Source organism: Fonsecaea pedrosoi (genome assembly GCF_000835455.1).
Source record: "Fonsecaea pedrosoi CBS 271.37 unplaced genomic scaffold supercont1.6, whole genome shotgun sequence".
Taxonomy (NCBI): domain Eukaryota; kingdom Fungi; phylum Ascomycota; class Eurotiomycetes; order Chaetothyriales; family Herpotrichiellaceae; genus Fonsecaea; species Fonsecaea pedrosoi.
Genome location: NW_013550610.1, coordinates 2227918 through 2240637, shown reverse-complemented (window position 1 = coordinate 2240637; position 12720 = coordinate 2227918). Strand labels below are relative to the sequence as shown.

At 54.0% G+C, this 12720-nt stretch overlaps 6 protein-coding genes across 6 annotated transcripts; 3 read left to right on the top strand and 3 right to left on the bottom strand.

The window, feature by feature from the left end:
• Nucleotides 1-195: 195 nt before the first annotated feature.
• Z517_09644 (uncharacterized protein) lies at nucleotides 196-1287 on the top strand (the record flags this gene model as incomplete). Its single annotated transcript, XM_013425552.1, has 1 exon — nucleotides 196-1287. The coding sequence occupies one exon, from the start codon at nucleotides 196-198 to the stop codon at nucleotides 1285-1287; it is 1092 nt and encodes a 363-aa protein (XP_013281006.1).
• A 692-nt stretch (nucleotides 1288-1979) lies between these two features.
• On the top strand, nucleotides 1980-2488 carry Z517_09643 (uncharacterized protein; the record flags this gene model as incomplete). The annotated part of the gene is made up of 3 exons (XM_013425551.1): nucleotides 1980-2184; nucleotides 2253-2360; nucleotides 2433-2488. The coding sequence occupies 3 exons, from the start codon at nucleotides 1980-1982 to the stop codon at nucleotides 2486-2488; spliced, it is 369 nt and encodes a 122-aa protein (XP_013281005.1).
• Nucleotides 2489-3553: 1065 nt separating this feature from the next.
• Z517_09642 (uncharacterized protein) lies at nucleotides 3554-5608 on the bottom strand (the record flags this gene model as incomplete). The annotated part of the gene is made up of 1 exon (XM_013425550.1): nucleotides 3554-5608. The coding sequence occupies one exon, from the start codon at nucleotides 5606-5608 to the stop codon at nucleotides 3554-3556; it is 2055 nt and encodes a 684-aa protein (XP_013281004.1).
• A 616-nt stretch (nucleotides 5609-6224) lies between these two features.
• Z517_09641 (uncharacterized protein) lies at nucleotides 6225-8033 on the bottom strand (the record flags this gene model as incomplete). Its single annotated transcript, XM_013425549.1, has 1 exon — nucleotides 6225-8033. One exon carries the CDS (start codon nucleotides 8031-8033, stop codon nucleotides 6225-6227), a length of 1809 nt encoding a protein of 602 aa, XP_013281003.1.
• A 926-nt stretch (nucleotides 8034-8959) lies between these two features.
• On the top strand, nucleotides 8960-9847 carry Z517_09640 (uncharacterized protein; the record flags this gene model as incomplete). The annotated part of the gene is made up of 2 exons (XM_013425548.1): nucleotides 8960-9043; nucleotides 9236-9847. 2 exons carry the CDS (start codon nucleotides 8960-8962, stop codon nucleotides 9845-9847), a joined length of 696 nt encoding a protein of 231 aa, XP_013281002.1.
• Nucleotides 9848-11414: 1567 nt separating this feature from the next.
• Nucleotides 11415-12618, bottom strand: Z517_09639 (uncharacterized protein; the record flags this gene model as incomplete). Its single annotated transcript, XM_013425547.1, has 2 exons — nucleotides 11415-12434; nucleotides 12520-12618. 2 exons carry the CDS (start codon nucleotides 12616-12618, stop codon nucleotides 11415-11417), a joined length of 1119 nt encoding a protein of 372 aa, XP_013281001.1.
• Nucleotides 12619-12720: the final 102 nt, after the last annotated feature.

Genomic DNA, 12720 nt, shown 5'->3' with positions numbered 1-12720 from the left:
GTCTGCGGAAAGCCGCTGAAGTGCGGGTCCCACGCCTGCCGAAAGACCTGCCACAAGCCAGGCGAATGTGAAGATGCCCATCAACAATGCCAGCAAGAGTGTGGCAAGACGAAGAAGACCTGTGGGCATCCATGTGAGCAGCCCTGTCACGCTCCTGCGACGTGCAAAGAGGACAAGCCATGTCCATTCAAAGTCATGATTACATGCGACTGCCAACGCAAGAAGGAGGAGGTCAGGTGCAATGCGCGGGCAAATGTGCCTGAGCCTCCCGGTCGACAAACGTCGCTCAAGTGTGACGATGAGTGCGCCAGGTTGGAGAGAAATCGCAAACTAGCGCTGGCTCTTCACATTCCTGACGATCACACCGATGAGCACGTCCCGTACTCGACCACCACTCTCAACATGTACCTGGAAGATGTGGCATGGGCTCACAAGCAAGAAGAGACCCTACGGCTCTTCGCGGCGGACGAGAAGGAGAAGAGATATCCCTTCCCACCCATGAAAAGCCGGCAGCGAGCCTTCATCCACAGTCTTGCCGAAGATTTCGGGTTGGACGGGGAGAGTCTGGACCCAGAGCCGCATCGACATGTTGTCTTATTCAAAACTCCCAAATTTGTCGCTGCTCCCATGAAAACCCTAGCCCAGGCAGCCAGGATCAAGCGAGCACAGTTGAATGTGTCAGCTCCTGTGCAATCGACGCCGGATCGAAAAGCAGACGAAGTTAAGCACGACTACAACGGGTTGTTGTTGACCAAGCCCCGATTTGCACTGACCGAAGACGAACTGGGGCCTCTTATCAAGAAGTCCGCCCCTAGCATGGAGTTCGATATCATCTTTCTGTCCAACGATGAAGGCGTAGCTCTTTTACCCACCCTCTCCTCTGACACTCCTGAACAGCTGGTCACTCTTCTTACAAGTCTGCAGCCCACGATTGCCGGCGAGGTAACAAAGCATGGCCTCGGTGCATCGGTTGTCCTCTGTCAATTCGACACCTCGGACCTCGAGCCGAAGATTCTTCAGCAACAAGGCAGACCGATTCCGTCACTTACGGACGGATGGTCTCAAGTTGCGGCGAAGAGAGCAGCACCTGTTGTAGCGCCTCAAGTCAAGCCCGTCGGTCAACGACCAGTATACACGGTATTGGGCAGTCGGTTGGCTGAAGCCAAGAGGAAGAAGCAGGAGAACGAGGAGAAGCTGCGGAAGAAAGCACAGCAGCAAGAGGTTGTAGAGGATTGGGAGAAGGAGATGGAGCAAGAAGAAAATGATGCAGCGACAAAGGGGGAATAGTCAGGATGGGACTCAACGCCAATGGGAGTTTAGTGCAGCTGAGATGCATGACATGGTGGTCCATTGAACTGTGGCTTGCAGCATTTTCAGCTTGCAATGTCCTGGGGACTAAGTAGAATGCAGGTCTAGGAGGAACTGGTGGCTGTGGCTGTGCAAAGTAGCGCTTCCAAAACAAAGTCGAATAGATTGATGCCTAGCCGAAACGATTCCGAATAAGTTAATCCGATCCGGCTGAGGTTGACGTCATTGACTGCGACCACCCAATGCCCCCCCCCTGTGGCTGCTTTTGTCACTTCCTCCTTACCAAAAGTCACCGCTTGCCTGCATCTTGGTACCAAGAACATGTCGGTGTGGCTTTCCCTTGTGTCTCTCCACTGATCGTCCAACCTTGAGTTACTGGGCTTCTGCCTCTTAGATGCTCGTGTCGCAGTTCCACACCATCTCTACTCGTACAGCTCCCTTGCCCTGCTCAACCAAGCCGCTTGGCTGCATTCTGTGACCTGTATCCTTCAGCTCACTTGGTGACGCTCGTTTGACCCACCAAGAAGCCATAAACCTCTATATTTCTCTTTCTTCTCTCCAACCTTTTTTTCTTCTTCATCTCCCGTTGTGCAAACCTGACACTCGCATCTCCAGACCATTTCACTCATCTCTAGATCGATTCCAACCTCGCCATTCCCATTCTTGCAACCATGGATCAACTCAAGGGTGCGCTTAGCAGCTTCGCCGGCGGCAACAATGAGCAACAGCAGAAAGAGGGTGGCAGTCAGCAAAAGGCCTCTGGGAGTGGCAGTGGCAGTGGCAGTGGTAACTTCCTAGGCGGGCTGGGTGACAAGCTCAATTCTGCGGCTGGCGGTGGAAAGGAGAGCGAGAAGAATGAGGATTACCTCGACAAGGGTGAGGCATTATTTCACGAACCCCTTGTTGGTGATGGGGGTATACTAACCAAACCATTTGACGGGTAGGAGTCGACTTTGTTCAGGAGAAGTTCCTCGGGCAAGGCCCCCAAGACAACGAGTCTGCCATTGAGCAAGCCAAAGACGAGCAGATCAGTGACTTTATTCGGAATCAATGTCAGTGCCCACTTCTCGTACCTGCCTGCGACCTGACATGTCGGTGAACTAACAACGAGACTCTCACCGCAGACAAATCGGCCACTGGCAAGGACTTTCCCGTCAAGGACAAAGAGACCAAGTTCTGAATAACTACAAGCCATGGCATGGCGATCCTGTGTTTATGATTGAGTAACGACAGTCGGGGACAATGGAGGGCGTTAGAAGACAGGTGCAGACACTAGGAAGCCTGAAGGTCAGGCCTCAGAATATGGCGCTCGTTAGCACGACACTCACGGCGGAGGCAGGTCACGTTACAAACGTGGCTTTACCCTCGACGATGCAGGGAACCATCAGGGTTCGTGACCAAGGATAGATATCCCTTACGGGCATATACCCAATCAATCAATCACTCAAGTCAGTCATAGCGACTATTTATGTTCACATTCATGCGATACCCGTACTCGACCAGGTCATACGTCGTTGTGATACGTCGTTCGTAGAGAGGCATTCTGCCCCTGAGGAAATGCGATTGGGCGTGGTCAGAGTCTAGAAATGTTTCTGATCAGTCCAATCAATACGTGTACGTTGGCGATAGCGTTAGTGCGTGAGTTAAGGAAACCCCCCGATAGATATTTGATATTTCGTTGTGGGCACTGATGGGGTGACTCAGTGACTGGATGGATGGACAGAGATACCAGTACTCGGTACATAATCTTTTTCACAGTTGAAATGTTCGGTTGGGGCCCATCATGACCCTCCCACCTACCGCTAGCCAACATGATGGTGTACTTGTACCGAGTAGATAAATACCCGTCGTTTTCGTTTTCTAACCGTCCATTGCCCATGGAGTCGGAAAAGATCTGGATAAGAACCAAAAAAAAAGGGGGATAGAAACAAAAAACACGGGGGAAAAAAACCTTCAAGTACCAACTACAGTTGAAGACAGGAAGCAGTGGGCAATGCATACTTGGTCAGTATAGTCAGCGAAAAAAGTCCACCGGCGCCGAGCGGATTCGAGAGGGGGGATTACGAGGCACATATTTAGGTAGGTAGGTAATATCGACCCGTGTACATGTATTCAACGCACATCTCCCACAAGAGAGAGGTTCATCTCCCTTTTCGACATGCGTGCATGCATTTCTTTATTATTGAACTGAAATATTTCAACGAGATATATATATATATGTGTGTGTGTGTGTGTAAAAGAGTCATCAAACATAAGCCACGGTGGGCTTGAGATTCGCGACCGGCTGGCCGTGCACCTGCGCCAGGCCGACCCTGCCGGACGGCTCGTCGGGCGGCGAAACGTCGCCGATCTTGACGCGCACATTGCGCAGGAGGCGGGCGCGCTCGAGCCCGTTGAGCGTGGTGCCGTTGTCCGGCAGCGCGACGTGCGGGTTGTCCCGCGTCAGGGAGGACACGTAGCCGAAGATGTCGGGCGCGAGGGTGTGCGCGCGCAGCCAGCACGCGGCCAGCGAGGCAATTAACAAAATCGCGCACGCGGCAAAGTCGACGCCGATCCACGGCCACCGGATCGCGTAGTGCGGGTCGTACAGGGCGCCGTCAATCCGGACGGGCTGGAACTGCGTGTCGTCGGCCGAAAAGGTCGGCGTCACCCCCGTCACGGCCTGCGAGAGCATGTAGTATGTGTTGAAGTACTGCGTGAGGGGCAGCGAGAGGCCGCGCAGCTGCGAGTTGAGGAACGCGTCGTAGTTGTCCTGGCCCGCGGCGACGCCCAGCGTGTCGAGCGGCGCACCGAGGAAGTTCGCCACCCCCAGCGTCAGGCTCGCTCCGACGTCCGTGGGCGTCGAGACGTTGAGCTGCCCGCCGCGCGAGAGGAGGAGGGCGCTGAAGAACCGCTCGGCAAAAACGTCGTCGTCGAACGGCGTGGCGAACGACGTCGCGTTCTGTCGGTTGGCGTGCTTCGCCGCGTACCGCATCTTCTTGGGGAAACAGCCCGTCACGCCGCAGTGGACTTTGAGTTCGACGTTGACGGTCGTGATGTTGCATAGCTGCCGCGAGCTGCCGCGCTCGACGATGCCGTGGTCATTGTTCGGGATCCAGCGCGTCGACAGTGCGAATTCGCGAAGCGGGTGGCCCTGGGTGTCGCGCGGGGCGTCCGCTCGGGGCTGCGTCATGTTGAAGCTCACGGATTGGTTCATGAACGTGCCACTGGGGAACGAGCTGTACGGGAGGATAGTCGGCCGGCCGCAGTTCACAGCCATGTAGCTTGTCGGCAGGGTGTACTCGCCCAAGAACTCGTTGATCTGGATGGCAATCGGCCCGTAGCCGTCACTAAGCAGCTGGAAATACGTGGCCCGCCCGACAAAGGCCGAGTAGTCGTCATTCATCTTGAGTTGGGACTGGTGCGCGACGTCGACCCAGCCGTGGCGCCCGGGATGAGGGGCCACGTAGCCGACATTGTTGACCCAAAAGCCCTGGTCCAGGATGGCGTTGAGGTCGGGCAACACGGCCGACCCGATCGAGTCGGTGCCCTCGGGGATCGCGGTGGCGGCGCTGTAATCGGGCTTGGTGAAACCCACGGCGGTGATCAGAGCGGCGTTTAGATCGTCAATGTTGAAGGCGAGATAGGTGTTGTCGTAATTGGGACTGAAGCCCGACAGCGGACCCGTGCTGGCCGTGTACCCAGTCATCTTGTGATAAGGCTTCGAGTCGACGCGCTGGAATTCCTGCTTGCTGGCCTGACTGCCCAGGTAGTAGAAGGACCAGATGGCGACCAGGGCGGCGCTCATGGTGGTGAAGGCGCGCAGAGACCAGATCAGCTTGATTGTGCTCGGCAGGCTGATACTGCCCTGGAGCTGTTCAAGGTCTGCGATGCGCGCCCCCGTCTGCGCTTTCCACAGTGCGTACCGCCGCACCAGGGTCGAGATGATGGTGACAAAGACAATGGTGAACGCTGTCGTCATTTGGCCGTTGAACTCGATCAGGAACGTCGTCAGCCCGCTGACCAGGTCGACCTCGTCGCCACGGTGTCGTCGGTCCAGTTTCCACGCCCCAATCACCAGACCTATTTTGGCGACCAATATCAGCGGCACGGCCAGGAGGACGCCATCGTACAGCCCCATAAACAGTCGGTTTTTGGTGTCGGGTACAAGGGGCACTGGTTCTTTGGGCCATGACGAGGCAACGGGGACAGGGATTTCGGCCTGCTTTTCTGGGTTGATTGGTTGCTGCGAATGTGACGAGGAGGGCAGTTCGGTAGATTCGACGACGACGACACTGTCGCCCTGCTTTGACGTCTCCATGTTGCCAGCTTTTCTTCTAGCGGCAATATGGGAGAGCAATTGGACTCAACGAGGTCGAGCAACGAGACTGTATATTCGATGACTCTCCCTTTTTGAAGGAGACCTTTTCGGAGCTTCCACAAAATCCACTCACCCTGCGGAGCCTCCATATCTCGAACTAGCGATTTACGAATATAAGCGAACGTGGTGGACACTTTCGCGTGGCCTGTGATGTGCCAGGCAAGCGAATGGGGACATTGTGTTTGTCGCTTGCAATCGGTACAAGCAGGAGAATGTTTCACTCAACCCCCAAAAGGGAGTGTCGAGAACTGTTCTGGGCCGTTTTTTCAGCCAGCCATAAAAGGCTCCCGTTCAAATTTGATGGCGGTGCTGGACGCAAAGTTAATCCCCTTTAGCTTCAGCCGATCGGGTCGTGGCTCTGGCTCTAGGCTCGTCCGGACCTTCGGTGGCGCTGCTCGGCTCGACCCAAAATATCTCTCGGCAGTGAGGAAAAGAAGGAGAGTTTCGGCTGAACTCAACAGGCGTAGGTAATAAACATCAGCAGGGCTGCAAAGACTCCTCTTATCCTACTCCTGGTGGTACAGTTTACCGAGTACCTCGTGTATATATGGTAAGGTCAGCTCCAGTTTGCCATGGTCCCTTCGATCGACACATTGGGGAGTCCCTCGACTTCATCCAGTGCGGATAGGCCAATGTCCTTGTCGAGACCAGAGCTAAATCCAGGACTTCGGTGCGAAACTAAATTCCAAAGCTGTGACATGGTATATGAGACAGACCTCGTGTATGGGAGAGACTTTTCGTAGTTCAGTTTGCACACCTCTGGGTCGTGATACAACAGGACATACAGCGACCCAGGATTGCTGTCGAATACGAAATCATAATTCCATCCCGAGAGGACAGAGAAGGTATCCTTGACTTTTCGCAGCATGATGCCAGTGGCAAAGGGCGCCAGGTAACGTTCCTGGCCACTGCTGTGTTGCTGATAGAAGAGGATTACTTCCGTGCTCTGCGCGATGTCGAACCTGTCTGTCTCGCAGTTCAATTGTAGGGATGTGTCGATGGACTCGGCTCCACCTTTGGATGAATTGGACCTGATCGCTTGCCAACCCTTTTGGCATGGGGCACAGTTGCACTGTTTGAGCCGGCCATTCCGCGACAACTCGATCAAGTTGGTCCACGAATAAACGACACCGCCCTGGTATCGGGAACCCCCAAATTTGATGGTTCCAAGATCAACCGAGAACTTGGGCGAGACTGCATAGCCAGGGGTGTCCTGATTTAGCCCGGTCACTGGCCGCATTGGACCTTTGTTCGCACCGCGACCGGGATGCGGTTGCCCTTCGTCAAAAAGCGGAAACAAACGCCAGAGATTTACGCGAAACATTTCACACACGGCAGCGAATTCAACGTATAGCATCTGTCGACGGAAGACTCGGAGTACTTGGAGCAAGACGTCCTCGATTGGGGATTCGTAGTTGACCTCGATCAAATTTGAATCGCAGCTCAGACTTCGCAACGCATACACCTTGTCGCGAGGCTCGGAACAGTGAAAGGTTGCAAATGTGGTGAAGAGGGTTTGGATGTCCTCTGGTTCGGCCCCGTCACAGCCGCGAAGCCAGTGTTGAAGGATTGGTTCGACTGGAGAACGCCGCGAGATCCATAGCAGGTGTTTGAACATGGTTTGCTTGCTCAGCAGGGCTTCGAGAACGATGGCGAATCGTAGCCAACGTATCCGCTTCGATCCGCATACCAGATGGAGTCTACGGGCAAGGAGCATCTCTTGAACAATCCACATCCTCCCCCAATACGTGCGATTGCAGAGATGGTTCGCCGCACGGTGAATCCGATGTCCAGCGTCAAAGAACCGGTGCTGAAGCTCGTACCACATCTTGCGTTCGAGCGACCTGGTCGTATCGGCGTCAGAGGCTCCTTCTGGGACAGGAATATCCAAACTCTCCAGGAAATTAAAGAGCTCGTCGCTGTCATGTGCCGCAGGACCCAACCAGGAAAGCACCTCTGAGGCCTGTCGAAAAATATCGTGCATCTGGTCGACCTGTACGCTCTTTTCCTTCTGGTCCTTCTGGTTGATTGCAAGGGCGTCAATCCATAAACCCTGCAGACCAGTCCCGTTTTGTTGCTGCAGGAGGCTTTTCAAGAAGTCGAACAAGTTGCGCGAGACTTCGAGACACCTGCCGTTGACCTCAATCCAGCGTGTGTGGTCCACATCATCCCCCCATTCGTACGAGAGACAGGTGTAAGATGGCACAGGTTGTTCAGCTATAGAGACATTGTTCTCAAGAGTACACCGTATAACGCCATCGTCAGTGAGGGGTAGGAGGTGAAGCAACCGTATACATTTCCCAGAGACCTGTGGATCGAGTGGCTCGTATTCGAACGGAGGCGGACGTGGTGCCGTGTCACACATGGTGTATGCCGCCTTCCAAAGCGGCGTCTCGTCTGTATTCTTCAATGTCCCTCCCTAGGTAACATGTGCTATGTGAGGTGCATGTACCAGCGACAGAGTAGGAGCAATGACGATAAGAGGCCACAGGCAAGAGGACAAAGCGCCATTGAAAAAGTAGATCCAGCCTCACTTTGACCACATCGAGGCTGAGCAAAAGGCAACCGTCTGGGCGAAACGTGGCTGTGTATCGAGTAGGTCGATCTTGAGAATTGCATGGCCAACACAACCGACCAATGCCTGGGCACCAACAAAGGGGGAACTTTGGTTCTCGCTAGCCGCCGCAGACCGTTTTCGGGTTGGGGGACTGAGACACTTGCGGTTGCTGAGGGTTGTAAAGGCACGAGGATGATGGAGCTTATATCTGCTACCCGCAAAGTATAAGTAGAGGCTTGCTCTGATGGTACACAAGGCTGAGGACCGTAGGTATTCGGTACTCGGGAATATTTACCTCGCACGGGGAGATTGTCGGTCTAGCTAGCGAACTGCGCGGGCCCTGAACAGGGAAATGGTTCCCCTTGGTGGTTCTTCGGAAATATCGCAATTGGACCTCGGCTCCTGCACCGCGTTTCGCGAAGGAGATGGAGATGGAGATACGAGTACGACTTACAAGGAGTCAATTGTGGGGGAGATGGGGAAAGAAGTGCGATTTGACCGTGTTATTTATTTGATAACTAGTTGGTATCTAAGATGATGGGGAACATGATGTAGTGCTACATATGTACTTCATTCCTTCCACACAACACCGCGTCACTTCCCATTTCTTTCTCGCAACCCCAATCCAGCCAACATCAACACACTCGCTCCACCCCGTCTCCGATTAATACCCACGCGTAATACAACACAAGAAAAGAAAAGAGTCGGCGCGGCGCGAAACCAAAGTTGGCAAAATGGTTGGCGGAACAAAGGGGAAAATCACCCTCTATGTCGACATTGTCAGTCCCTTTGCATACTTGGGATACTATTTCCTACGGGTATGTTCTGTCTCTGTGTTGCACTTTCACCTTGTCGAGTTCTATCTTCCTTTGTAGATAGCTCTACATGGCCATACCGACAAGCGAAGATGAGGACGATTCAACAACCTCTACCCAAAATGTTGGAGTCTTATATTGATTCGAAATGCTTTGGTTATCAATGTGCTAAACCCATCGTCAAACATCCAATAGCATTCCTCCATCTTCCACAACGTGCAAATCACATACATCCCCATCCTGCTGGGCGGGCTGATGAAGCAGTGCGGCAACAAGACGCCCATCGAGATCCGCAACAAGGACCGCTGGATCAATGTCGAGCGGCTGCGCTGGGGCCGCCAATTCCACATCCCCATGGCCGAGAAGTTTCCCGCCGGGTTCCCCAAGCCGACGATCCAGCTGCAGCGGTTCCTGACCAGCGTGTGGATGGAGGATAACGACAAGGCGACGGGTCAGAAACAACAGGATACCCTCGTCAGCGCTCTGGATACGCTGTACGCGGCGCTGTGGACGGACCCGACACACGGCGACATCGACGAGCCGAATACCTTTTCGCGCGTGCTGACACCCGTGCTCGGCCAGGACGTTGTCGCTCGACACATGGCCCGGCTGGGCACGCCCGAGGTCAAGAAGCAGTTGGTAGCGAACACGGACCAGGCTTTCAACGGCGGCGCCTTCGGTCTGCCGTGGTTTCAGTGCGAGAACGCCCAGGGTCAGGTCGAGGGTTTCTGGGGGTTCGACCATCTCGGCCAGGTCGTCCGCTTCATGGGGTTGGATGGGCAGGGCGAGGTGAAGGCCTTGCTGTGATTCCGGAGGACGTGGAACAGGTACATAGTTTGTCCCTTCCGAGACGGTGTACCCAGAGATGACACCGGATTGACCATCTTGATTACCCATCAATTCCAGAAGAAATTGGGCGCTTACGTGAACAGCCTCTAGCAACCACGCGATAAACCTATTTGCTTTGCCCTCTCGACCTATCCCTTTAGTTGACGACAAAGAGACCTCGATTTCTGAGCTAGCCACGTGACCCGCAGTATCTCGTCCCCGGTCACGTGTTTGACAACATGCGCCAAAGTGCCCAGCGTCTTCAACTGCGTGTTCGTATTCAAAACAAACTCAGCAATACACCACTTTGCAAGTGACTGCGTGCAGCTGCACTGAGGGCCAGTGTGTCAACTCGCGCTCGGTCTCGCACTGCAAGGTCGAAAATCCCAGTCTTCATGATGTGAATGATCTCTTTGCAGAGAATGAGCCACGCCATTGGAGTTGTTGACAGCCGTGAACTGACCCAAGATACGGTCACCGATCCACCGCAAGATGGTCAGCAACCACAGTCATCCTCAATGAACCTAGCGATTCGGAAAGCACAGGCTGCCAGCCTCGATCCATCCGCAGACTATCGAAGAACCATGACCTCCGTTTAATATTCGCGGACCCAAGCTCAGCACCTCTCTCAGATGTGTCGGAAGATCGTTCGCAGCGGATAAAACCGGGCATCAGTCAAGAGGTGGAAACCTGGTACAAGTGTTAGATCAGGAGTTGTGAAGCCGGACAACCGCGCTGATGGACCTGTGTCTTTGAGACTGGAAAAACGGCATGCGGCTCTTTTCAGAGTTGACACACGGAAAATGCCAGCGATGCGGCGCTCATCCAAGCTAGAGCAACGAGCCGAGACGCTGAGATATCCTGAGATACCTAGCAGAGTTGAGAAAAAATCATTTCACATAGATCATGCCTTCCCAGCTTGGTAAGGGCTCACAGTTGGGTTCCAAATCAAGTGAGATGTGTTTCACACGTAGAATCAAGGCTAATGGCCAATTCCAATCCCGTCGTATAGTTCACCTTTAGAAAGGTGCCGAGGAGTCCGGACAGGCCGGAGATGTCGTCTCCTTTGGGCGAGATGCACGACGATTCATGGCAGCCTGAGTAAACTGAGGCCTGGTTTAGAAGTGTCTCTCACCCCTGTTGCATCTTGACAGGTCTCTGAGGGTCATGGACAGGTCTGAAGCGGCACAGTAGACACATCGAATCTCAGCCAATTGACCAAAGAACATTCCCTTGCTCCGGCGCCGCAAGATGTTCGTCGGAAGAGAATTGTGACTCTAGCATCCGCGATTGGCCGGTGGTGTTGGTAGCAATACTTCGGCCAGGGTCATCTGGCTGAAAACCCAAAGCCATTCTGTAAGTCCTGACCCGACAGCAGGGCGATAGGATCCGAGGCCAGGTATTGCAGAGTGCTGTGCTTTCCCCGTCGCTCAGAATTCTTGCTCGTGCTGTCAGAAGGGGTCATCTCATATTGTGGCATCGCCCAGTAGCTGCGGTGTTTGTGGCGGCTATACTCCTGCGAAAGTCGGGCCAACTTCCCATTCAATCACCCTATCTTGTCAATTTTCAGGACGCCCTTCTCTTCCTTCCCTTCCTCTCCCTCGAGGGCGATAAAGTCTCCTTTTTGAAGTCGTCGGGTCCACTTGCTCGCCTCCCCTCTGGCAAGAATGAAGGTCAACCGAGCACTGGCCTTTTCCATGGCCTTGAAAGCCGCGCTGGGAAGGGGCGTGTACGTCCACCGGCCAAATGCCCAATTCAAGACATACAGACTTTGGCCCTCTGAGTCGACTGCGATGCTGGGTTTTCGATCGCCTGTAGAATCAGGTGGTGGTTTTGAGGAAAGCACAAGCCCTTTGATGCGATAGACTTCGTCTTTAGGGGCAGAAAGCAGCAGGTCCTCAAAGGACTCAAGGACAACACCCTGAGGTGGTTTGGTCATGTCCTCATTCGTCACCACAACACTCAGGACCTCGACTTCTTCTTGGTGGTGGTGGTGGTGATCTCCGTGAGCGCCTTCTTCGTTGAACTCGATCGCTCCTCGCAACCCTTCGTCGCGAACCATTGCTCCGTCGATACCCATGATGACTTCAACATCAACCCAGCCCTTCTGACTCTTGACCCAAGCGACTTGGACGTCTAGATCGCCGACACGGTCCAGGGCATCTTCAAACATGCGCTCATCGACAAGCTCCCACTTGTTGAAAACGATCAGATCGGTGTACTTGGCTTGCATCTTGGCCGTGTAGCTGGTGTCGTCGTAGCCCTTCCAGTTCTCGACGTCAATAACACTGATGACACCGTCGAGGTTGAATGAGCCCGGGTGCTCTCGCGATACACGGTTGACTTCCATAGCAAGCGTAGCGGGAAAGGCGGATCCGGAAGTTTCGATGATGATTCTGCTGGGTGCGACTGAGTCCTTGAGCTGGAAAAGAGCATCGCTCAATTGACCAACGAGATTACAGCATATGCACCCATTCAAGAGTTCCCGGACGCCTGAGATGGAGGCCGATCCTGCTAGTTGGGAGTCGACAGCGACGTCACCGAACTCGTTTTTTAACAGGGCAAGCTGTGCTCTTCAGTTAGAACTTGGACCCCACACGAGCAAATGATCATATCAGTCGACGCCTCAGTGCTTATTCTTTGACGCTTACTTTATAATTCTTTGGGAGTTGCGGTATGAGGTTCAAGATCAAAGTTGTCTTTCCCGCACCTAGAAACCCTGTAATGATGGTTACCGGAGTCGGTGCCATTGTTGCAGGGATGTGAAGAAGTGTTGGGGAGTGGCCCGCAGGAAAAGAGGCGGACGTGTGTGTCAATAGACGCGGCCCTTGAGGCAACTTGAGATATCACAG